Source organism: Lampetra planeri, chromosome 7, assembly GCF_965212315.1.
Source record: "Lampetra planeri chromosome 7, kcLamPlan1.2.h2, whole genome shotgun sequence".
In the NCBI taxonomy this organism is placed as follows: Eukaryota; Metazoa; Chordata; class Hyperoartia; order Petromyzontiformes; family Petromyzontidae; genus Lampetra; species Lampetra planeri.
In genome coordinates this window covers 12,940,859-12,967,170 of record NC_136113.1, presented here as the reverse complement: position 1 = coordinate 12,967,170, position 26,312 = coordinate 12,940,859, and the positions used below count along the sequence as shown (strand labels likewise).

Below are 26,312 nucleotides of genomic sequence, written 5' to 3'. Positions count from 1 at the left end.
AATCTTAGGAGCTTTCTGCAGATAGCCAATGCCTTGAGATTTAGAATCAGAATATGTATTTACACTGGAGGAATCCGAAGAGCCATGAAGCTCTTTTGCACAGATGTCCGGTAGGGGTGGGTCAGAACGTTACAACAAACAATACAGAAACACGATAGGAGTTGCAACGTCTAGGAAAGGTAAGAAAATTACAAAAAAAGACTAAAACTATAAAAAATATATATTTTGCCAGGTGAAGCCCACGGAGCAATCAGCTTCTTTTTGGGAAGCGGCCCGGCCCCAAATGACAGCTCGACGAAGTTGCTTGTCACGTGCGCATGTTGAACTTCTTTCACACCATACGTAGCCAACCGTGCTTCTCCTACGTGCGATTATTTTATATTATCCTCTCTGCGCAGTAAACATTTATAAATCAATATTGCAGAAGGGGGCTTTAATTAAATATGTTCCAGCTTCCCGTTGCTTGTCCTCTCGGATGCATTCCATCCCTTGGCAGCCACTCCGTCATTATCCTTGACCATTGGTAATCATCCCTTCAAGCGAAGTGTCCTGCCCATGCCCACTTACTTGTCAGTTCTAATTATGACCAGCCATTGATGATATGACTGCCACTGTGCTCATTTCTACAGGCAGCCCAGGAACCAGTGGTGAAAGGTCACCATAACTATGGCAGGGGCCAGTATATCCATAGAACACTCTAACAAAATAAGTCATCAACACATTCATCAATAACACTGCTTGAAAAGAAAAAATACATAAAATCTTCCTAGCACGTGACCCGTTCTTCGTAGAACTTTGTTTGTGTGCTATAAAGAACGGCCATTGCCCGATATGTCAGATTATATATTTTTTTTATTTTAAGGCAGCGTTTATTGACGAACGTGTTGGTAGAATTTTTGTGAATTGTGCTTGTCCACCCCGCTGCCAACGTGGTAGTCATGAGAACCATTTGTCACGTACCGAGTCTTTGGTTTTATCATGCAACATCATACAGCTACCGACTTCACAACCCAACTGCCCTCCGCCTGCACCGACTCACAGCCAAATCCTCGATCAGCCGGTCCTCGAAACTGTGCTCTTCCGTCTCAATCCACGTCCGCTGATAGCCGCTGAGGAAGAGGTTGATGGCTCGATGCCTGCGGGAGAGATTATCGGTCTCACAATCATTAATTTACAAACACCGGAGCCCAGCATGTTGGCCTTGCTGAATCAGTACCCTGCACAAACCCAGTATCTCAAACGGCCATGCATTATCCTCCACAGTTCAACAGCTGCGAGGGTTTATATCAACATTGATATTTCCTAATACTCTATAGGGCTACACAGCAGTTGGGAGGAGGGGGGAGGGTAACAAAATATCTGCACGACGGCGGTAGGGGCCACAGCAGCACCTGGGCAAGTTGTAGAGCGGCGCCATGCGGAAGCAAGCGACGACCGCGCGCCGCCGCTGCTTGGACAGGATCTTGTGCCACACGGCCTTCTTGGACTTGTAGGGCAGCTCCACCTGCTCGAGGTGGTAGAGCACGGAGGAGATCTCGAGCAGGCGCGTCACGCTGCGCTCGGGGTCGCTGTTCTCTTCCCTGCGGTGCGGCAGCTCCTTGTAGAGGCTCATCTGCCAGCGCACCGTCGGCGAGTCGGCCTGGACGGTGCGGGGGGTGGGGTGGGTGAGGGGACAGCACGCACCGCCGCCGAGATGTGAGTCAGCGCGACGGTGCAGAGATGGCACGACGCGCGGCTCTACGAAACCTCCGCGGTGAAAGCTGCGTCCGACGTGATACGAGGTCACGGGAGAAGCCTGTTATGGGCCGGGCTGGAGGAAGACGCATCCCAAAAGAAAATGGCTCTTGTCTATATGCACACAGAGCGCGAGTGTGTCCTGGGCTGTCCAACAGGAGATTGAAGTTTTCGTGATTGAGAAAAAAAGCATTTCAAGTGATGGTCATGTCACACCAGTGCAGTGTTACTCATGCACCTTTTAGTATATCACTGCAACTATGGCAGACGTGCCTAATCGTGCACGACTTTCAATTATTTTCCCTCATGAACAAGAATTTAAACTTGTTTCAGACAGCATAGGATAATGTTGGGTGTGTAACTACGAGAGCTATTTGTATGTTGTTTTTTGTGATTTTATATTGAAAAGTGCCTCAAGGCAACCGATTGTGAAAGGCACTAAGTAAGCTTTTAAACCAAAAATCCGTTCGATTTTACTTAGAATTTTTGTGTTAACATCAAACCACACTGAGACCAATAAAGAAATGAGGTTCCTGCACCCATCGCATCTCTACATCTTGATGACTAAAGATATGTGCAGCATTATCGAAAAACTACAGCCAGTAAAGCACACAAATAATACGTGAAAATAAACACTGATCGCACACACGAGGAGAGGCCAAAATTTTGAAAATAATTAGGTTTTGAAAAGTATTACAGCGGCCCGATAAGCTTACGTATCGTTAAATGTTTTAGGGAGAAATGCACCGCGGTCGAATATCTTGACAGTCCTTTCCCAGTTGTAGAAAGTCCACATTGTGAGGGTGGGGCGAGTCTTCACATAGGATGACGACCAAAATGCCCCCATAGAACAAGTCTCCCTTGCAAAATTAAGTCATAGTCTCACTGGGGTCTTACCTGGTCAGAAAAAAATACCAATTTGTCGCAAAAATACTAATAAACATGAAGGTGATGCATTTGCGGTGGTGGAGCAATGAAGAATTGCTTCAGCTCGAAACATCAGTCTTTCTACATATTTTTCTACATATTTAATTAAGCAATGAACATGGTAATTAATGCATTTGGAGGGTTTATTTTACTTTGTCACGGGCTAGTCACAGTATAATGAGCAATAATATATTAAGCACGAGCTTAACCATATTTTTTTAGTATCATTCAATGTCCCCTTGGTATGATAACTTGACCACAGGTGACAGCCATCTGAGACCATTGTTTATTTTGCAAGTGGAAACATAATCTGGCTTGCTAAGCTCTCATACAAAAAACAACTTTGACCACTTCTCATACCGTACAAACACATGATACTAATTAAAACTATCTCAAGCAAACATAATCTAAAAGCTGTCGACAGAGCGAACGCGGACACAATTCCACACTCGAGGAGGAGGAGGAGAAGCAGCAGCGATGAGGCCCCACGCATCTAGGCACAAGCAGCGACAGGACCCCGCTAACCTAGGCACAGCGGCACGGGGCTCCCGGCACGCGCACTCACGCGCTCGGGCAACGCTCGTCTGGGTGGCTCGTTAACCGAAGTCAACGCTCGGCGCGGCATCGGCAGGGTCTCGTCCCTCTCGGCCCTTTTCACCACCGCCAGGAAGTGTTGCTCCTGGGGCCTAGGCGGCGGTTTCGGAAGCCTCGCCATTACCGTAAACCCCACGGGGGCCGGCTTCCCGAGCGGGCGGGCAGGCTGCCTCGGGCCCCTGCCCGTCAGAGGGGCCTCACTGGTGACGACGGTGGCAAAACCGTGGCATTGTTGGCGAAAGCCCGGATTTTTTTTGTGGCCCGGCACGTGGTCCGCGACGGCGCTGTGGCACTTGGCGCCGTGCAGGAACTGCCAGGTCTTCAGCCATTTGAGCGCTACGGGGAACTTCTTGGCGAGTCTTTCGAAGTAAAACACCGTGTACTTTTGGCGAGGTGGGTAGGGGGGGGGAAGAGACGCGAGCGGCGGTTGTGGCAGGTGGGGACGGCGGCGTCGTGCAGCGTGCAGGCAAACGACAACACACGCAGCGGACGACGGGGTTAGGCTGTGAGGTGCGCGTCGACGGCAGCGAGCCACACGCCGCCAGGGAGCAAAAAGACAACGGCCTCCAACACTCACTCCTTTTGAATTCACATTCGGAGAAAGGGTAACATTGTTTGTTGGCAGATGAAATTTTTGGATAGGTAACATGGAACGGTTATGACGTTTACACAACGGTGCTGAAAGTGCTTGATCTCATTAGAATGGGGGGGGGGGAAACATTACACAGCGATAATGACTTTAGTGTTAATATATACATCGATTGCGTGATGAAGACCGGTGGTAATGTTCATAAAATTCATATTTTCTCGACCACATCTGATTGCATTAGCAATTTTCATAAAGGGGATATACAGAAGCCAAGCTTGTTCAACATGATGCGTGGACATTTGGCTCGGTGTCACGCGCACACAGGTGCACACGCACTACATTGTTGTCCTGGTGCATCCAGTTACCAATAGCGGTTGACTTTCTCTCCCCAAATATAGTACCACCTGGTACGTTACTTGTGCCCAATTAGTGGGGCTCTAGGTCAAACACAGATGTATATTTCCAATTGGACCTCCATGGCAGTGTTGGCGAAGGAATTGCTTTTTGCGGACTAGGAGCCAAATCTTATAAAGAGGTTCCTTGTCTGTGAGACTTTGCAGTTCACCAAAATGATTGAAGCAAGCCAGACTCTGCTCCTGAGTTTGCTCGTCTTGAATCAACGCAGCTGGAATTACGTACTCCCAGAAGGCTGTGCGGCTGATGAGTTGTGTCAGAAATACTTTTTCTTTGCATGTGGAGACGAGTAGATGAAGGAGGAGGCATCGTCTGCTTATTCATTGTTACGTTACCAATAGTATGCTTTGCCAAGTATTGATCCTATTTTCACTTCACCACTCACACAAACCACTCATAGGTGTCTCCAGGTTTATGTGAATGTGCACTCGCGAACACACACACACACACCAGGCACACATATACAAGCCATCAGCGGGTAACATGCTTACTTTTCCTTGAAGGTGGAGATTGTTGCGAATGAAATCGCGAACTTCGTCATCTGTGTCTTTCTAATGGTCAAGGAAAGAAGAGAACAAAGATAACACTTTGACTGTTCAAGTATTTTAGAGAAAAGCAGAGGCAATGATTTGACACGAAAGGTAAAAGTTAAACTTGTTCTGGTTTATGAGCAATGTGAGAGATGGCACTGACTTAGAGAAGCCTTCATCCAGCAGTGGATTTAGCACGGATGATGACTAAGAGCTAACGAAACAAATATTATTTTAAAATACTGAAACACTTCGCTGTGTAATGAAATGACATGAAACGTATTAGATCCTCATATAACGGTTATTGTATTATAGTATATAGTACTGCATATACAATAAGTTATCAATGTAGACTGGACTGCACACAATCTGTTTAACACGTAGGCAATTAGTAAGGGTTACGTGACAACCCTTACTAGCTGGCTGTGTCGGGTGGTGGCGGGTTTTAACGACACATTTATATATTTACGCGATCAAACCCAAAAACCCCTATTATGGACGCAGACAATCTGTATGCAAGCACATATACAGTATTTTGCAAGGTTGATGGAAGACTGTCTTTCTTGTTTTATCAACAAATTAAGTAAATTTTGATTTGAAGCTTTCGTGACTGCAGGAATCCATACCCTCTGGTTCTTTCGGTGAAGTCACGTGGGGACGACCGTTTGTGTGGCGATCGAAACGTCGTGATCTACGCCGTGACCTATTATTACTTTTCTCCTGCGTGACTTTACCAAAAGAACCAAAGAGTATAAATGAAGTCAACAATAACAGATGAGGCCAGGAACTTGAATCCTTATTCTGGTTGGCCAGAAAAACTGCAGTGTTAACTTTATGTATAAACACCCAAGTTCGGACATTAGTCTTAAATGTAGGTTTTTTTGTGGAAGTGCACGGATGTAATAAAGCAAATGTTTAATATTCCCGCATTTCAAGTTAATTTTGTTCAACTGGGTGACCAAAACGACAACAGCAATAACATAAAACAAAAGTACAACAATGAAGGAGTAGAGATCGGATTTAAATGGAAAAAAAGACACTTGCTTCCATATTTCGAAATATTGGCTTCTGGAGGGAACAATATTCGTTCTTGGGGAAACAAAGGTGTATTCAGTCTGCTTCACAATGGGGCGTTAAAGATCCCAGGAAGTAATTCAAGAAGACCAAGGCCAGTGTCCCTCAGGAAAGGTCAAAATGTATTCAAATACCTGCAAATTACTCAATTGGGATTTCACATACCAACATTTGGCTTTTGTTAAGTGCTCTTTAGAACTGCTTTTTGTCTTTATTTTTTTTGTCCTTCCCCGCACGTCCGATTAGCACGGTTGGCTACGTACGGTGCGAAATAAGTTCAACACATACATACATATCATGGGACCTTTTTTTTTTTTGCCAGTATCAAAGTATGAAAAATCAGAATAGATTTTACCCTTTCTGGCAACAAAACAGGTGTTAGGATGTTCAAACACCAAATAAAAACCTTTTGCAAGGAATCAAGTCCGTATTAACCACACGTATCTGAGGTGAACATGCATGCATACATGTAGACATCTCCACCTACCGTCAAACTACTGCAGACGACGTCGGTGAAACGTAGGGGGCCGTCCATAAATGACGTCACGCGATTTTGGACGATTTTTGACCCCCCCCCCCTCGTCACAAAAAGTCAGACCCCCCCTCAAATATGATGTCACAAAGCTCTGCCCCCCCCCCCCCCAAAAAAATATAATGCTTCAAATCGCTTTAAACTATTGTCATTGTAGTGCGTATTTAATGTGGCGCTGTACGGTAATGTTGTAGGAGATAACATTTATTAAAAAGTCTCTTTAATTAAGTAGAACGTGTTGTCTATATTTATTTAAAGTTGCGCATTTTGAGGTGACGTCACATTTCTCAACCCCCCGCCCCACCTCGTCACACATCGTCACAAATGTCTGACCCCCCCTCCCCTAGGTGCGTGACGTCATTTATGGACGGCCCCTATAGCGCCTTCACAATAACCTTGGAGGCAGAGCCGGCCCAGCCACTAAACGTCCCTTGCAATTGCAAAGGGCCCCGTGGCCAGCAGAGGGCCTCCTAGAGTCACTGCTAGCTAGTGGGTGAAAAAAATCATACATCAAAGGGGCCTCCAACCAAATTTTGCTTAGGGCCCCCAAAGGTCTAGGGCCGGTTCTGCTTGGAGGCAATACCAAATGTCATCATTGTCATCATCATTATTGTGGCTGGCACGAGGCGTGAGGGGCTGACCATGGCGAAGCGGTTTTTGGCAAGGGAGATGAGCTCCTGGTCGCCGGGCGCGCAGATGTTGAGTCCGATGGGCAGCATGCGCTTCAGGGCGGCCACGATGAGCGACGTCTGCACCGTGTAGCGCTCGCCGCGCTTCTTGGATTTCTTCCTCTCGCGGTCGCCGCCCGCCTGGCACGCGCACCGAGCGGGGAGGGGGGTGCGTGGGGAGGGAGGGGGGGGTGTGGGGAGGGGGGTGCGTGGGGAGGGAGGGGGGGGTGTGGGGAGGGGGGGTGCGTGGGATGGGAGGGGGGAAGGTGCGTGGGAGGGGGTGCGTGGGGAGGGGGGTCCGTGGGGTGGGAGGGGGGGGGGGGCGCGGGGAGGGGGTGCGTGGGGAGGGGGGGGTGCGTGGGGTGGGAGGGGGGGAGGTGCGTGGGGAGGGAGGGGGGGTCCGCGGGGTGGGAGGGGGGGGCGCGGGGAGGGGGTCCGCGGGGTGGGAGGGGGGTGCTCGGGGAGGGGGGGAATTGCACGGGGAAGGGGGGGGGGTGTGCCGGGGGGGGGGGACGCACAGGGAGGGGTGGGGAATTGCGTGGGGGGGGGGGCACAGCGGGGGGAAGAACGGGGTGGGGTGGGGAATTGCGTGGGGGGGGGGCACAGCGGGGGGGGGGGGGGAATGGGGTGGGGTGGAGAATTGCGTGGGGGGGGGGGACACAGCGGGGGGGGGGGACGCACAGGGAGGGGAATTGCGTGGGGGGGGGCACAGCGGGGGGGGGGGGGTGCACACCGCATGACCGTTAGAAGAGTGGTGACACGCTGGCAATAGACGCGCTGTGACTGCACCAAGCACCTCGCCGTGTTAGTATTCAAGAGACAGGGCCGGGAGACGTGAACACACACAGGTGTTGCGCAACACGCCATGGACGGTTATTTGTCCAGGGTGTTAACGCATTAAAAAAATTGCGTTTTTATACTGACGTGAGAGCCACGGGGAAGGGCCCATGCCTGTTGCGTGGCGCCGAGGCAGTGGCGGAAATTCCACATTCCCATGGCGGGGGTCATCACAATATTGCGGGTATCAGTTTTAATCGTCTAAGAAGGATGATGGGCTGGGGAGATCCTGAGCTCATTAACATTCAGTGCATCTGTCGTCAAGGCGACTTCTGCATCTGCAGACTATCAGTATTTTATTTATTTTCTCTGTTCAATGTCTGTGTCATTTTACCAATTTAGATTTGGACTTATAACATCAACACCCACTTTGTCCATCTCTGCAAACTTTGTCAGGAGATAGTTAATGCCCTCTTCATGGTAGATTCCGCTTGTCGGGAATTCCCAGCGGAAATTAATGGATTGCTGCAGGGATCGAACCATCTGACTCTGGGGAAATTGGCCGAGTGGCACACAGACTTATTGCGATAGGGTTATGCATCTGCCTAACACGGTCTGCGTGCAGCGGAAATTAATGCATCTCTGACTGTTCGTGCGCTCTGCAATATGAGATTAAGCGTTTTCAGATCAACGTAAACTACTTTGCATCCCCCCCGCTTCCCCCACACAGTATTTGCTAAAAATAATAGTTTTGAAGGAAACGTGGTAGTACAGAGATACATGAATACTGAAGAAATTAAATGCATGTTGTGCAGAAAGCGAGGGTTTTTCTTGTGCACAAGATTGCGCTTGTTAGCCAGTAGGTTCTCAAAGATTAACGGGTGCTCGACGCTCAATAGATTTCTCCAAATCGCTCGATGCAGTATCACGGGGCCTAAGCATGCTTGGAAAATCCATCTCCCTTCGAGGGTATTACAGCACCGCAGCCAGAAATCAATGATATATTCTGACACCCCTAAAAATCACATTATTCATCATCACCGAAAGCACTGGAAAATCTACACACACACATACACACAAGTATAGGGTAACGGTTTGAGCAAAACAGGCCAACTAGGTTGAACGCAACAAAATAATAAAGTTTTACGTGAATATGTAAGTACGACGCCAAATGTTATGTTCATGCAGCTGCCACGATGTCAATGTTGTCCCGTCACACCAACTTAGGGTGAGCCGCCAAACCTTTATCGAAAACAACAACAACAACACGGGCACCAGACAGAGTGCAGAATAAGTCAGAAAAAAAGAAAATCCACAATGTCCTTGGGTGGTGGCAGTCCGAATGCTACGGGAGCCTAGGCACGGCAAATCTTAAATTTAGATTTAGAGCTTTCGTGACTGCAGGGATTCATATTCTTGGTTCTTTCGGTAAAGTCACGTAGAATGGAAATAATAAAATAATTAATATATAGAAAACAATAAAATTATCACGACGTTTCGACTGCAACACAAGCAATCATCATCAGGCGTGAAATCTACAGCAAGAAAATTTAGACTTTTTTCAAATTTTCTTGCAGTCGAAACGTCGTGATAATTGTATTGCTTTATATATATTAATTCTTTTATTGTTTCCCTTCTACGTGACTTTACCGAAAGAACCAAGAATACGGCAATTCTTGTTGTTATTTACTTTGCTCGCTGGGTCTCAACTCTGAATTTGTGCACTAGGGGGCTGTGTTGCTGCGGTGTTATGACCAATTAAGCAATTTGCTGTTAATTGTTCAACATCGAGACGTTTGGCCAACACCAGTTACGTTGTTCGTGTATTTAGCTATAGGAGAAACATCGGAGAATCCCGGAGGAACCCCATGCTGAACAGGGGGAGAAAATCAAACATAAATCGACAGAGAAAAGCACCCGAGTCGGGAATTTGAACCCAGAGTCACAACAGTTACCACTGGGTCACCCTGCCACCCACATCTGGACAAAATATGTTTGACGTCCAGTTTAAGACGAGATATTTTTGTCTGCATGGCATCAAAATGTCCAGTGCCAAAAAAATGTGCTGGGACTTATAATCCACCACCTTAGAATCGAAGTGAACTGGATTCACACACGGGTTACAGACAAGTGGACACACACAGTCTTCACAACAACATAGCAAAACGAATAAAGACACATTTCGGTGGTTGTAATATTCAGAAAGGTTTGAAAGCAAACAGCACTCATGAGTTGTGCCGTGACAAGGTCAAGCCTATTATTATCACCGCAGATCACACACGGTTTTCCAACAGTGATAATGGTGTTAAGTGAACCCTCATACAGCCAACCATTCTGGCATCAACCATGCTACATCTCGGGTCCCGATGCACGTGGACCCAACACCACACCCACTAAGATTTTAGCTTGCTCGATTTGCAAGACAACAAATGTCCCATTTGGCTTGCAGTGATTATGCCTTTTTGTAATAAAAAAAAGTGTGTTTAGATTATTGAGTTGATCACTCACTCAATATAAATCCCTGTGCTCTGCAGAGCACACGGTTGTGATGATAATGACAGGAAGACATTTGCATAGAAGTGGCCCAGTCCACACTTTGTGGTTTTTAATGAGGAACACGGAATGACACTTGTCCAAAGCGTTGCTCTCATCGCCGCCAAAAGTGTCTTCGTGATCTCTTGAGAAAACACCGCAGGACGATAGAGTGACTTGTTGCAACTTCTTGCGCCGTCACTTCCTGAGGGCATGATAATATTACGTAAAAGCTATCGCTGGTTAGGCATCGACAAGGCCAGTCCTTTACGGCACTGTTGTTGTCCCCCCCTTAAAAACAACCGGCGGTGGCAAGCGTTACCGACAGAGCAACGATTTCTACTCTGTAAAAAATCCGTGCGCAGACCGGGCTATAGACTGCCTCCCCATGCGTTATCGTGAAAATCCCTGCGGGGGTTGAAGCCAGAATGCGGCGGTGCGGGCTGTTACGTTATGAACAGGTGGAGTTAACGGAGAAGTGAGTCGAGCTCCGGTGAAAACGAGCGTCTGCTCTGAACGCAGCGGCCGGGGTGATGCTGACCTTTGTCCATCTGAAGCCTCCACGCTTAGAGGGGATGCGGTTTTTTTTTGTTTAAGCGAATCGCATAAAAACACGAACACAAAAAAACAGTAAAAAAGTAAAAACATCCGTGTTATTACGTGGCATGAAAATGGCATCATAATAATAACAGCAGTAGGACAATAACTGCTGATCGTACAACAAAATTGCACGTGCTTATAGGTGATACGAAAAAGGAATCTAATAAAAACAATTCCCATCGTCTTCAAAATTACGTATGCATTTGCCCTCCATTTCTAACCTGCAACAATAATAACAGATTAGTACACGGAGTTTTGTAAAAGCCACTCCTGTTTGGAGGCCTCTGTCATTGGGGGTTGTTTCACCCGACCCCACCACGCTGGTCAATGTTTTAATCTATCACGTGACTTAACCTTTATTGCACTGCATGCAGTCGATGGTGACAAGATTGCGAGCATCAGCCTCACTCGTCATGAAAACTTCATCTCAGGTGGGAGACCAGGGCTCAAACCCCCGGGGGTCCCGGACACATGCAAAGCGTTGACCTCCAAGAGCCACCAGGCCCAACAGAAGTTGAATTCTACAGCAATGTCGGCCAGTTCCGCACCTCATTTAACACGGCAGGTCACCTACGGGCAATGCATTTTTAAAATAAATCAATTTGTCCTTGGCATTCCCAGCGAAATGCTTGATAAATTAGCAGCCACGACCATGTTCTGTAAATCATTGCGACTGTGCAATCAAAAATGCTACGAGTTTGAAGATGCATTGTGATATTGATTACATTTGTATATAACGGTTACCGTATTTATTTGATCCGTGACTATTTATCATATTTGTCTTTGTAAACATTGTTCGTGTCCCCGAAAATTACTTGCAATTTAATCTATCGCCATTACTTTATTCACAAAATAACAATAAAACGTGCACATTTTGATCGAGCTACCCCATGCACTCTACGCATGTTGGTGCGGATCAACAACGCACAGTTCATAATAAACCCAAGGGGGCACACGCGCACTGGGACTGTTCCAACCGTGTTACGGTGACATGAATACAAAGGTAATAATGTCCTGGACACATCACCGAGAACAATGGAACATCAATTCGCGGGGGGGCGGGGGGGGGCGCCGAGCAGTAGCCCAGCATGACCTCTCAAGTCTTTGTCCCCCTAACAAGGTGGATCACTCGGGCAGCGGCAGAACGTGAAGCACAAACTGTGCACGGTGCGTCTCGGGTGAGCGGCTTTCACGCTGCAAGCGCGAGGATCTACGCGAGTCACGTGAAACTCGGCGCAGGAAGACTGAGTTTCTGTCAGCGCAGGAAGGGTGCATTGAGGGAGCAGTATTCAACGGGTCAAGAGTAAAACATTTCATTTCATAATTGTCATCCTCATGGACCACAGTGTGTTAAGCATAGCCATAAGCTGACAGGGTGTTCAATGGCCTTGTATAACTTGGTGCCTGTACATGTTTACGTAACCGGCATTATTCAAGTAATAATCATTTCGATAACTGTTTGAAGTCAGAAATATGGTCTTGCACATACTCTGCTGGAGACACACCACGAAATCTTATAACCACGTGATTACATTGTTCAGTGGCATCAATAAAATATAAACTAGTTTTGATCCGTAGATTTGAGTCCTTTGTCAATCATTAACTGAATTAAGGCCTCCTTACGCTGTCGGTCATGGGGATTATTTGACCATACTTCACCATGCAGTGCAAGTTTGTCGAATTGGTACCCGGGACCAGTTCAGACATAACTCACAACCGATATTAGCTTCTACTTGGAATTGAACTCAGGTCAGTGGGTTCGAAGCGCAGGGCGCCAAGCACTTCGACTTCTTACCATCCCTAATGCATCCTTTAAATTCAGATCTCTCCCGGAGCAAAGCTCAAAGCTATTTATCCAAAACAACGATGCCATGCATTGTAATGGATCGACCCGATCCCTGGACTGAGGCACATAAATAAACGAGGTGCCTTCGTCACGTGAAGGAAATCAACGAGGTCAATGAGTGGTTACAGTTTGCATTGGCGGGAGCCTGCTCACCTTTGACATTTTGCTCATGGTGTCAGAGATGAGGAAGGACATGTTGTTGATTTCATTGGAAACCACAAAGTTCTGCTCCTCCCGTTTGAAGTTCTGCAAGGACAGAAGCGTTTATACATGATTACATCTTGACGACGAACATCCCGTAGTTTATCTCTGTTCCTTAAATGTAGCTCATGCGACCGCACGAGGAGACAGGTATGAAGATGAAACATGAATCCAGCGCGACTTGTGTTTTTTCCCTTAAAAGTTACTTGTAAAAAATTAATATCTAATTTCGTTGGGAAACTTAAAAAAAGAGTATCAAATATGATAGAAACATGGCAAGCGAAATATTGAATGTATGAATGATGAATGATAATGTCTTAACTTTCTCATACAAACTTGCTGAACATCACCTTCCTAATTGATCAAAAAGACAAATTCAGCATTCACAATCGTTTTTTTTTGCGAGAGATTCATTAGAAAAATCTCTGTGGACTCAGAGGCATTCGCCTCATTTGATGGCCATGACCCATGGGTTGCGATTCCACAACTATACGACAGGGGTCAGTGTATCTACAGCACAACCCCTGGTGACATCACAAATACAACACATTTTGAGAGAGGGTCCAAACATGAAACTGCATCTCACAAAAGTGGTCCTCGTTTTATTGACCCCCCGGTAAAGATGGGGATGTGCTGATCCCCGAGCAGAATTTGAAACTCATAACGCTTAACGCTCTGCTTGAGAATTTCGTGCCGATGCGGCCGCGCACACTCGAGGGGGAAAAAAATGAGTCATTAAATGGAGTAATGAAAAGTACAAAAGCAAGAATGATGCATTTTAAATGCGGCGTGAATCCACCGAGCGTGGAGGCAGGGCAACGGCCACTCACGGGCGACTTGGCCCACATCACGAACACGTCGGCCACCATGAAGAACAGCTCCTCCGCATCTGCATTGGGCTCCATCAGCCACTTGGCCCTGCAGGACAGAGCGTACGCAACTCACAGGGGCGTTGACGTAGCGACTAAGCGGATTTCAGGCCCAAAGCAGACTCGAGATTCGGAAGTCTCTGAGGATTAAGAGGATGGATGATCGGCTGGTTCAGGGGGGGGGGGCTCCTTGTGATAAATTCAGAGCACAATAGGAGCTGGCACCAGTGAAAGTCTGGGTTCAATCAAAGTCCCAGCCAGGCATCATTAAATCAGGTGCTCAAGCGCAATGAGTTTTTGGATTCAAGCGATTATTGCGTGAAAAAAACAATATCAAGTTTGGTTTTCACTACATTCGGCATATTTCAGCTCTAAGGATCAAAAAGTGCTAGAATGATTGCCACACGACAATCCTATGTGGAGTACATGGAAGCGACTTGAAATGTATTTCCGTGAGAATGTCTTCCAGGGGTTGTGTTCTTACATGAACGGACGCTACAACGCTCACTGTGAGAGTTCCGTATGGAAACGTCTTTGTTCCGTGACACGATACAGATAGCAACGTTTGAAATATAACTGGGAAAAAGATTTAAAGGGAGATGAAAACATTTATTTCACTTTATTATAAAAAAAATGTTGCTTCAAAATTGTATCTTAACACTCACAGTTATTATTATGTTCGTCCAGTGCAATGACTTTAACAAGGCACTTAGAAAAAAACATCTGGCCTGTAAGTGTAGGTGCATGTGGATTATGCTCAGAATCTCTTGGCGTGACATGGCAGCAAACCTGAAAGTTTAGAATAGATCATGGTAGGAAAACAATACAGAGGGAATGTTCTATTGAGGGAAGCACAGAAAGAATGCTGTGATGATTGCGTGGGGCATGTGCGCAGGATTTACGAGCGCTAGTTACCGACACAGGAATTGAGAGTGGCATCCGGGCGTTGGCAGCCATGGGGGGAGGCCAAAAGCATGATGACTGCGGTGAGACTAAAAGCAGATTTTTCGAGGTCACAGGTGCCGACCACACAACAGCTGTGGCATCGGGCAAAACAAAGTGGAGAAGTAAGGTGTCGCGGCAGTGACGGCAATAGCCATAAACACCTCATGACCTCCGGGCCATCGCTGGGCACCACCACACAGCACCGCCATACCTCCCGCAGTCCACGAAGCGTACGAGCAGCGGGTAGAAGGCGTATAGGTCTCGCGCCAGGATGGCAAACTCGTCCAGCACGAGCAGCTCGTCCTCGGACATGTCGCCCTTGGCCTCGGCGCGCACCCGATCTTCCTCCGCCACCACCTTGCCCGTCTTGCGTTTCAGCTTCTCCATCGTGGGCAGGAAGTGGCTCCTCAGCAGCTCCGGCTTCGCCTTGCCAATGATGGGCTGGGCGAAGACTGCGGCCGTGAGAGCAACGCAGACGGTAGGGAGGGTCACAAAGAGACTGTAGGCAACTCGAGATGTGTGAGTTTACAGACGTGTGCATGTGTGTGTGCCACTGTGTAGCGGTTAGTGCACTGCACTACAAACCCAGCGACCCGAGATCGATTCCCGCTCATGGCCACCACCAGTGAAGATTATCTGAACTGGTGCGGGGGCTGCCCAAAGTGGATTCGGCCGGACGTGGTGGTACTGGCCGCACCAACCCCTCAAGTGCCATGTTGGCTTTCATAGGTGCTCACCAACAGCACTTTCATGTGTTTTTAGATTCTCCCAAAGGAAGATACCCCAGTGTGAGGCCAGGCATCCCAGATATGCTGATCTCCTTTGTCCACACAGCATCCAAAGAAGTATGGTGCAGTTATGCTGTGCATAAGTTCAAATCGCTGGCACACGTGCTTTTTCTAAGATACTAAAAGATGCTGAAAAACAAAAGGGAAACATTTTCCACACGACGATGCAGAAAGCGATTACTGGGAGATGCACCGAGCAAAGAGTCAATGGCATGCAAAATATAAGACATGAGCGCGCGAGTGCCATTACTGCTACGTAACCACACTTTTTTTTCTTCAATAAAATAGCTACCGGTATTTATGAAAAATATGGATTGCTGCAAGTTGCCCAAGTCACACCAGACCACGTTCAGTGATTCTCTTAAGATTCAGTTGCAAACACGCCAAGGGCTCCGACAGCCAAACTAAAGCGACGTATTGACAATCCCAAGAGCCGGCGGCGTCGGCGGGAGAAAAGTCCGAAGAGCCACTCAGCCGGGCTCCCTTGTCGGACGGCGTGGCGCAACACACCGGCGATGCGCTTCATCCAGGCGGCCTCGCTGATGCCCAGGTTGTTGACGATGATCTTGAGGATGTTGCCGAGCAGGGCGTTCATGTGCTCCGAGGTGGTGGCCGTGCACACGGGCTCCTCGAGGGCGCGCCGGGGGTCCTCCTCGGCGCCGTGCTCCCACCAGCGCGACAGGTAGCTGCACAGCATGGGCAGCACCACCTCGATGACGTGCGGCATCTCCGTGTAGCGGGCGCCCGATTCGGCCAGATCGCCGATCTCCTGCAGCAGCTTGTCCAGCGACGGGATGTCCTTGCACACGTCCTCCACGTGCACCGGCAGCCCCATCACTGCGAGCGAGCACGTGTGTGTGTGGTTGTGGTTGTGGGATTGTATGTGTGTGAGCATGAGTGAAGTTGCATTGTGCGTACGTATGTAAATGAGAGCACGTGTATGCATTGCGCAGGACGATCATTATTGAGTCAGATGTGTGAATAATTAGCGGACAAAATAAACGAGGTTTACCCGGCATGAACACAATTAATTCTTCTACAAGAATTTAACATTAGAGGGGGCGTCCTACAAACAAAAGTGGATAACCCCAAAGTTCATCGTGCAGAAAATAGGGTTTTGTCGAGAGTGGGTGGTGGAATGATCAAGTTGAAAAAAGAAAAACGATCAAAAGTGAATTGATTTCTCATGTCTTCCAATGAAGCCAGTGTGTATTGTGGAAATATAAGTTAACACCTGAGTGGGCTTTGTCTGGTAGGATGGGGATGGTTTAGTGTCGTGTTTGTTTGTGTTTGGGTGATTTGTCTACCTTTCTTGAACTTTGCACTCCTATCGTGTTTTTGTATTGTGTGTTGTTGAAACGTTCTTACCCGCCCAGACTGGACATGTGTGAAAAAGAGCTTCATATCTCATCGGATTCTTCCAGTATGAATAAATATTCTGATTCTCTATTTGTGGGTTGACGAAGCCAGCAGTGAAACAGTCGACGACACGGAGCGGTCCGGACACGCAGCCACACGCGCAGCCGTGCGCGCTACTCACTGGCGCGCTCGCGTGCCGTCTTGGTGTTGAACACGGAGTGGGGATTGAACTTGTTGAGCTCCGGCTCCAGGAAGGCGACCGGGAAGGCGGTGGCCAGCGCCGACAGGCACTCACCCAGAGCAGGCCGCTGCCTGCGCACATGCACATGTACGTCATCCTCATCAGCCGTGTACTATCCACTGCCTGATGAAGGCCTTCCCCAGGCCGTCGCCACATCTCAACGGTCCCGCGATGCAACAATCCATCTAGATCCTGCACATCAGCCGCATTTATTGTTACATCTCTGCAGGGGGGACCGCCTCTTGGGCACATTCCCTCCCCTGGCTGCCACTCGCTCATCCGTCTTGGGCCACCGGCCATCGTTCTTTATAGTGACGTGTTCAGCCCATGCATATGCTTAACTTTTTTTTTTAACCCCTTGTTAATATTATTGCATACACACACCACCACATACTCCGATTAGCACGGTTGGCTATATATGGTGTGAAAAAAAGTTAAATCACACTGGTAGAGGCCCAGGACCAGTTCTAAAATCACTCCCCGATGTCGTTAACCATGGCTGGGAATAAACATCATGCAGCGCAGCGTATTGACCACGATGCCATCATTGGGACTCTACTGGACATCTGTGAAAAAGGGCTTCACAGCTCATTGGATTCCTCCCGTCTAAATAAAGATTCTGATATACACACGGACACGCAATCGCAATGACACGCACACAAGCACTCCACTGGCCCCTTATCGGCATATGTACTGCGAGGACGGCTCCAGGGAATCAAACGTCAACCGCCTTAGTTGTCTGCAGGGGTGATCGCTTTGTTCTACTCACTTTCATGCATGAAAGAGGCCACAGCGGTTACTTCTCGATCTGTGCCCTGCAGGGCGAATTCGATGCGACCACGTGCCGCACCGCTCACCTCTCCACGTAGATGTTCTTTCCCGTTCCAAGTGCGAAAAGGCTGGACAGGATCCGGTAGCAGGACACCTGCACGTCATCCACTGCCCAGGAGGATTCACGTGGGAACATTTAAATTGCAGTGTTTTAAATAGGGTACCGGTTGGACAATGGAACGATGTCCCAGACAGCACGAGAATCAATGACACATGGAATTTCATACGCAAATGTCTGTCGCTTTAGTGATACGTTAAGAACAACCTATGTCTGTCCATGGTGAAAAGTGGACCACGTGTTTGCGCAATCCTGGCCAGGTGGCTCACAACTCAAATAATTGGATTGAAATGAAACCTGCAACAGCTGTAGTAAAGATGAGTTGCTGCCCACCAAGTACCGTCAGGCACCTTTGCGAAATGGCAGCGGAGGACACCATGCAATGCTGTGAAACTCCCAAAACGCTTGGGTTACGAGGTGGCCCAGCATACCAGCGAGATTTTGAGTATTATCTGTTTGCATGTGTAGGTTTTTTTAATTGTTCTGGGGTGTTTCACCTTGTAATTTTCGTTCCGTCCCGCGGTATGGCTCAAACTTATTTAGGCAGACATTCGCCTTTAGATTTACTGACGTATATTCAAATGAGACGGATCAATGATGAATGGGACTTCACACACATTTTTAAATGAACACAAGAATATAGTAATTAAAAGCATTAAGACATCCAAGAATACGACAATAAAGACAAGCACATGGTACATTGAAATGCTTTATGGCTAAAATTATATTGGCGACCCTAGGCAAGTGGTGGAAATTCCACAATTCGATGGCAGTGGCCATTTTCTGCATTGGAATCCACTGATTAACCTTCTGCAAAGTAGTTACTCAATTAATTGACCTCCGAGGGATGGATGGACTGCATTCACCCTTGGCTAGGATTTTTGATTCGCAATCTCCCAATTGTGAGTTGAGCATTCTACCAGTGTCATCTGGCCAGTCGCCAAACATCACTTTCATGCACGTATGAAAACAACTTAGCCAGCCACCGAGCTTTCCAATCAAAATGATAATGCTGGCTGTGCATCATCAAGAAACTGTCGTAGGAAACAACTTGGCTGACGTACTACATTATTATTTGCAACCGATATAAGTGTAAAACCAGAAGTGAGTCTGACTTATTTCTTAAAACCTACTTATTGCCTGTGATATGTTAGGTAAACTGAAGATCTTTTTTTTTTTGCAAACATTTTACTGTAAGGCGCTCTGAAGCCCTTCGTTGGGTCTGCTGCGCATGATAAAAAAGTTAAGAACAATAAAAACTACTTTTTATGTTTAGTTTGTTGTCCTTCCCCGCACCTCTGATTAGCTCGGCTGGCTACGTATGGTGCATACAAAATTCAACATACATACACACAAATACAAATAACAACAATAAACAATTTTTACGGTGCCTTCCGTGAGCATCCAATGAGCCCGGGGCAAGGGCCGCAAAGGCTGGCAACGGAGTGGAGGGTCACCTACGTATGAGGTCAACGCCAAACTGGTGCTGCCCGATGTGGTCGAAGAGCGAGCAGAGCAGCGGCAGCAGGGCCACGGACGTGTAGTTGATGGTCTGCGCCACGCCCTTGAGCGCGCTCCGCGAGTGCGTGAAGCGGCCCTGCTTCAGGTTCTCCATCGTCTTCTCCAGGTCTTCGGCGGCGCTCTCGAAGAACGCGCGCAGCGCTGCTTTCACGCTGTCGGGCCCCACCTTCATCACCGTTCTAGGGGAGGTGGGGGGTGGGCAGGGTCGGCGAGGTCGGTGGCCAGCTCGTTGGGTTGTGACGTTTCTCACGAGCGAAGGAAACCAAGGGATTTTGGATCGGACTCAAAACAACCGAACGGGAAGGCCTACGGGGCAGGATGCGCACTCGCTCGCTCACGTAGCTGGGAGCTGCAAGGGTGTTCGGAACAAGTCGGCTGGACACGACCAGGTGGCTCAGAGATCAGAATGCTGATGTGTTATTCCTAAGATCTGTTTATCTGGGCTTGACTACCTGAATGTGAAATTGTAGTTGTTGCTGTGCACCTACATCAGCCGTACGTAAGAAAAAAAAGACTCCTAAGATCCTGGGTGTGAATACAGGCAGCTGGTTTCACACAAATTATGTTCTCAATGACTATACAAAGAAACACAGATAATTCGTTTCTACACTTACCCTGGCTAAATTCCAGCTGTGAGGCTTTACAATATCAGTTTGACTGTCACACGTTGAACATTTTTAGCAGCGGCAGAATGGGTGGGAAAGTGCTGCCCCTACTTTGTGGAACATCAATCACCAGAGGGGATCTCAGACGTAGCTTTGTGATAGCTACAGAAGCCAGTATTGGTATTACTTTTTCAGGGATGCACACCTACTCATTGTTTCTTCCAGTGCTGACAACGTGCATTGGGGTGTTATTGTACATATGTGTGCGTTCTGCATGTGTGTGTGTGTGTAATTCGACAGGCATGCATTCTGCATGTGTGTTGGTGTGTAATTGCACACGTGTGCGTTCTGTATGTGTGTTAGTGTGTGTGTGTCATTCTCAGAGGTCGCAACCGGGTACCCGATACCCGTACCCTACCCGATACCCGGCTACCCGTACCCGGCCGGGTACGGGTACGGGTAGCCGTTTGCAACCCTGGTGCGGCCGGGTACGGGTACGGGTAAGGAATCAAAACCCGTTTGCGACCTCTGGTCATTCGACAGGCGTGCGTGTTTAATGTAGACCATGGTGGGCACCCAGCTTGTGCACCTGCAGTCAAGCGATCCGGCCAAGATGTGTAGGCAGTTCACCATGGCAGTGGCGTCGCTCCCTGCTCGCCACACATCACAGTAAAAGAGTGTGTGTGTGTATGTGTGTGTATGTGAGTATGTATGTGCCTGTGATACCAGATGCAGAAACACAAGATAGCAGAAAAGGCAACCAGGATACAAAAGCAAGCGGGATACACAAAGGATTCCTTAAAAAAAACAGCACAAAGTGAAAAACAGCAACACTAGGGAAAACGCCACCCAGGGTATAGAGGCTCTCCACCAAAACTACACCCATGGTGAGAATAGGTTGTCCCCTTTTTTCTGGCAACAAAACAGGTGTTAAGATGTTAAAACACCAAACTGAAACATTTTACAAGGAATCATGTCTGCATTAACCACAATGCTTGTGGTCAGAATGCAAAAAAAAACATACTCTGATAATATATTCGCTGTACGCCTTGTGGCGTCCTCTGGTCTAACACCGTTTTGAGGCTAGGCTCAAAAGAAAGCTGTCTAGTGTGGACCAATCAATTTCAAAGACAATGCATATATTATCAGAGTACGTTTTTGGTTTGCATTCTGACCACAAGTATTGTGGTTAATGCAGACATGATTCCTTGTAAAAGGTTTCAGTTTGGTGTTTTAACATCTTAACACCTGTTTTGTTGCCAGAAAAAAGAAGAAAACCTCTTCTCAATGCTAGGGAATTATAATAATAATGGGAGCAGCTGCTCCAGTTCTGTATGCAAAATTAAATCAGAAGCTAACGAAAATTCCGAAGAACTTGAATGCAACTCGGCTGCCAAGACTAAAACTGTCTCCAAACCCGAAAGAGCGTGAGGGGGGCAGTACTCATCTGTGTTGACGGCTCGAACCAGGAGCCAGTCTATCCGTCGCATCATATCGGGAGTAATATATATATGACATCTGTGTGTGCAGACTAATTTTAATGCGTAAAGAGATTTAAGCAATCAACAGCTTAGGGACACGTAATTCCCACCACCGGCTCTGGCACACCAATGAAGACTACCACCGCCAACTAGACGGAAAGCAGGGAGACAGTTTGACGTGACGTGAACACTCTGCTACTCTGCAATCATCTGTATGTTGATAATGTACAACCCTTTGTCAATCCACTGATGGATGAAGGCTTCCCCACAACACGTCAGTTATGAGTTGTTTTTATACTATAATTCACCACCAAGCAGGTCAATGCGGGTTGTTGAAGTGAAGGGGAACACAGGTCCAACTATCATTCGCCGCGGGTGTTCAGCGCGGCTGGGAATTGAACTCAGGTTTTCTAGGATTATAGCGCAATGGGCTAACCAGTATGCCACTGCCCCCCCCCACTCCACCATGAACACATTAATTAATGTGTTTTTTTCTTGCTGAGAAAAGTGAAGACTTATGATCGGAAAAGTTAAATATCTTCCAGTCCTAAATCCTGTCCATTTTTTAAAAATACATGTATATAAAACACTCTTAGATTAACCCTGGATTCGCAAATAAGATTAAATATTAACGGTCGTTGGTGGTTACAAAATGTGAGAGCGAAATAGATCCTGCCAATGGATGTTAGTATCGTGTAGCATGCAAACATCTGGCACCACAACATGCATTTGAAAAAAAAATAAAACCCTCAACAACAACAACAACACTCCCGTGCAGCACAACATAGAATACAAACCAGGAACCCAAAGACCACTCTTACCAAAGAGAGAAATCCTATGCCGGACAAGAACGGCCAATTTGCAGAAGAGGCTACAGAGGAAACGAGGAAGCGAGAGAGAAGAGGAAGAAATGGAAAAACATTTTGGTATTTTTCTTGCAAGCGTTAGTTGTCATCGAACGAGCTGCGAAACAACGGTCAGGTCAGGCAGCTATACATGAGGAAAAATGATGACTGCGGTGATTGCTTACGAATGCTGTGCACGTGCACAGCACTGTCATCAATCCCCTACTGGAAGAGGAGCATCCCCCGCAGGGCATGCTGGTTGTGGAGTTGATTTTACTAAACTCTGGTCAGTGCAAGTTGGTGTGGGCGGAGGAGTATAGATAGACATGGGATCATGTCAGTACAGTGCAACAATGGACTCTGCTGAAGTGCCCTCTGCTGCCTAGAATGTGGTCCTGTAGCCCTAAACACCAGTTATGCAAGGCATTCGCCCATCCAAGCACTATCCTGGCCAGGCTCAAATCGGCTTAGCTTCAAGGGTGTATTGCAGGTGATTTTTACCATGTGCGCGTCAGCCTGAAATGAGTACCTGGTGCGGTGTGTAAACATCGCCACGGTGACAAAGGCGGTCACAGGGCGTGGTGCCGGCCACCCCCCCCCACCCCCTTGTGTGCCTTGCAGGCCTTCACAGGTGCTGCCCGCTCACAGCACTTGCCCCAAAACTCTGTTAAGTCTAAATCTTGATTTAAAGCTTTCGTGACTGCAGGAATTCATATTCTTTGGGTCTTTCGGTAAAGCCACGTATATAAGTCTATTTGTGGGGATCTTTGTCCTGGTCTCGTGCGTGTTAAAGGATTGTTCGAGGCCTTTGTGAAGCAAAAGCCACGTGCGGACATCCGCAAGGAGCGATGGGGTTTGGAGGAATTTACAATAACCGTGAGATCGATAGTTAAATATGTGAAACAACGTGTCATCTGATTCGTTAACGGTCCTTCATTTTTGGCCTACTCTTCCACGCTAAATTGGGGTGAGGCATGACAGTGGCGTGACGAGGTGTGACGGTGGCGTGACGAGGACTGGGGGGGGGGGTGCAGCAAACCTGGTGACCATCTCCTTCTCCTTGTTGGAGGCGTGGCCTCCGCTGCTCAGCAGGCTGCTGGGCGTCGACAGGAAGTACTGCCTGTGGTTCTGGAAGTACTGATCTATCAGGGGCAGCACCACCTGCGCAAAGTCATAGGGGAGACATCGTTACGGTGTCACTGTGAGGATTGGGAGATTGGCTGTGTTTTGTTAACATGGTAAAAGAACTCTGCTAACCACTGTGATACCGCTTCACCATTCCTACCAAGGAGTAGTTTCATCACTGCCTCAGAGCTGCCAATGGCAACGGACAATGCTTGCACAGGGAGGCACTTTGACTGACACTGATACAGGCACGGCGACCGTAAACTTTTACGGGCGCTCTGAGTATAACACCGCCCGCTGTGAGCGAGGTGTGCGTTTACATTTACACTGCTTCGACTGTCAGCGACACAATCCCAAACGGCGCTTCAAGTGCGTCCGCTGAGTCTCGCCGCAAGGGACGAGCAATCGGAGAAGCGTTGCGTTGTGAATGCACGCGCGCGTGCTTTCATTACCTTGGCGAAGAATTTAATTTCCTGCTCGTGGGGATACTTGTTCGATGATCTCTCTTCCTTCCTCTTGGTCATGGCGAAATCTGCAAGAATCCGGGATCTAAAATTACATGCTCACAGTAACAACTACGAGACAAATTTGGTCTGGCACGTCTCTGGTGTAGGCCAATCAGTTTCAAGGACAATGTATATATTCATTATCAGAGCATGTTTATATGTTTTGCCACAAGTTTGTGTGGTTAATGCAGACTTGATGCGTTGCAAAAGGTATCTAGTTTTATTGCCAGAAAAGGTAAAAAAACACATTCCTGTGGAGGGATCTGGTAGGAACGTTGGGTTGCTCGGTCAACGCCAGGGTCAACGGCGGCGTGGTGTATTCCGCAAATATGGCCGACTGTGAGGGCGGGCACAAGCCGGCGTGAGTAGGTTAAACGTTGAGTTTTATAAGGGCACCACGGGGTGACCAGCCCCTCCCCACCCAGCCCCACCCCTCCCACCCAGCCCCTCCCCATCCTCCCCACCCTCCCCTCCCCATCCAGCCCCACCTTCCCCACCCAGCCCCTCCCTGCACGACGGACACAATAATCCCCTGTGGGCTGGTGTAACCAGGAGGTTCCTACCAGTAAAACCTCTTCTTATTTTTCATAATTTTGATGCTGCGGAGCGAGGCGAGAGCTCACCGAGCTGCGTGATGTAGCCGTGGGCGCTCTCCACGTAGCTGATGAGCTGCTGCAGCAGTCCATACGCAAAGCGCTTCTCGATGGACGAGGCGTCCATCTCCATGTCCTTGGCACCTCTGTCCCACGTACCGTAAATAGTAAAGATGAAAATTCCCCCCCAAACCCCCCCCCCCACCCTTTAACAGGCTGTTGGGGTAAGCGCTGTTGGCGAGCACCTATGAAGGCCGGCACGGCGCACGAGGGGTGGCATTTGTCTCTCTAATGTTGATGTTTACACACAGCACTCCTGTACTCATTTACGGCTGAGTCGACCTAGAGGAGGCCCAGAACCGGTTTATAATATTAGCCACAGTTGCTGGCTGTGAGCAGGAAGCTAAACTAGTTCATAGTGTAGCGTGTCTATCGATGGAGTACCACTCTCCACGTACCACAGGACAGGACAGAGATTCCCGGTATAGCCTCAATTGCTTTTGTGGGAGTGACGCCACTGCAACGGTTGAGCCAAAATCGATCCGATTTGAGGCACCGTGCAGTGCGTGGAAGGCTCGCTGGCAGGAGGTCACGGGATGGATCCAGCTATGATGGGTTAATTGACTGTGGTGACTGGTAGAGGCAACACTTTGCCAACTCACTGCATTTTCGTGGCAACTTGTACAGCACGCGCACGCATGCGTGCACCCAAATGCGTAACACGCCTCTGTGCCTGCACATTAAAAATTGGATACACGTGCAGGACACATACACAGGAACGTGTTCAAACCCCGTCGTGCACACGCGGATGCACACACGTAGGGGTGCCCTATTTTTAGCCCATTGTTGCTGCATTTCCATAAAATTTCTAAATCAGCCATTTCTTATCCCATTGCACGGCTCCATTGTGAGACGTTAACAGTAGCCATGACGTGGAAAGTCTGGCCTTACCATCGGAATGTGGATTTTCCCAACCACTATTCAGAGCCACCAATGAAAATAATCAACTACCTGTGCGAGTTTGAGTCGAGAGACACTTCAGCTTAGTAACACAATGGGATCGTGGGGTGTAGCGTGCCTGGAGACAGCGTATCCGTTGATCTGCAAGAACTTGAGAAGTTCCTCAGCTTTCTCCAGGTCCTTGGATTTCTCCTTGGCAGTCAGCGTGTCGTAGGGAACCAGCAGGGGATGGGTGCCACCCCCTGCTTTGGCGCACACACCCACACGCACGTATACACAGATACAAGCATGCACACACGCACACATACGTAGAATAATATGACAATGAGTCCATTGTGTGTTTTTTCTTCAGAATGTGAGTTCATTACCGTCCCGATTTAAGCGGCAATTTTATTTGCGTTCAAATTAATTCCAATACCTTGCTTTCTCAGAAAAGCATCCGAATAATTAAATTAAACAAATATTATACGATTTTTCTTTGTACTGTACCTTCTTAGCTTAATTTGGTTCAGTTAAAAGTTTAAATTACTTGCAATTATGAAGTTTAGCAATGCGCACCGATGTATA

The 26,312-nt window shown here is 47.9% G+C and overlaps 1 protein-coding gene across 1 annotated transcript in view; it reads right to left on the bottom strand.

Annotated features, from left to right (window-relative positions):
• LOC144720153 (ryanodine receptor 2-like) overlaps positions 1-26,312 on the bottom strand; it is a 289,470-nt gene that overhangs the window by 58,583 nt on the left and 204,575 nt on the right. Inside the window, exons 57-74 of the mRNA XM_078596660.1 lie at positions 25,864-25,990; positions 24,816-24,931; positions 24,139-24,218; positions 23,601-23,722; positions 22,538-22,587; positions 20,825-20,885; positions 19,571-19,809; positions 18,078-18,159; positions 17,161-17,291; positions 16,131-16,457; positions 15,044-15,284; positions 13,849-13,936; positions 12,971-13,063; positions 10,913-10,936; positions 7,036-7,203; positions 4,750-4,809; positions 1,392-1,639; positions 1,040-1,136 (exon numbers count right to left, since the gene is read on the bottom strand). Of these exons, the coding sequence (XP_078452786.1) occupies positions 1,040-1,136; positions 1,392-1,639; positions 4,750-4,809; positions 7,036-7,203; positions 10,913-10,936; positions 12,971-13,063; positions 13,849-13,936; positions 15,044-15,284; positions 16,131-16,457; positions 17,161-17,291; positions 18,078-18,159; positions 19,571-19,809; positions 20,825-20,885; positions 22,538-22,587; positions 23,601-23,722; positions 24,139-24,218; positions 24,816-24,931; positions 25,864-25,990 (2,354 nt within the window). The remainder of the gene's footprint in view (positions 1-1,039; positions 1,137-1,391; positions 1,640-4,749; positions 4,810-7,035; positions 7,204-10,912; positions 10,937-12,970; positions 13,064-13,848; positions 13,937-15,043; positions 15,285-16,130; positions 16,458-17,160; positions 17,292-18,077; positions 18,160-19,570; positions 19,810-20,824; positions 20,886-22,537; positions 22,588-23,600; positions 23,723-24,138; positions 24,219-24,815; positions 24,932-25,863; positions 25,991-26,312) is intronic.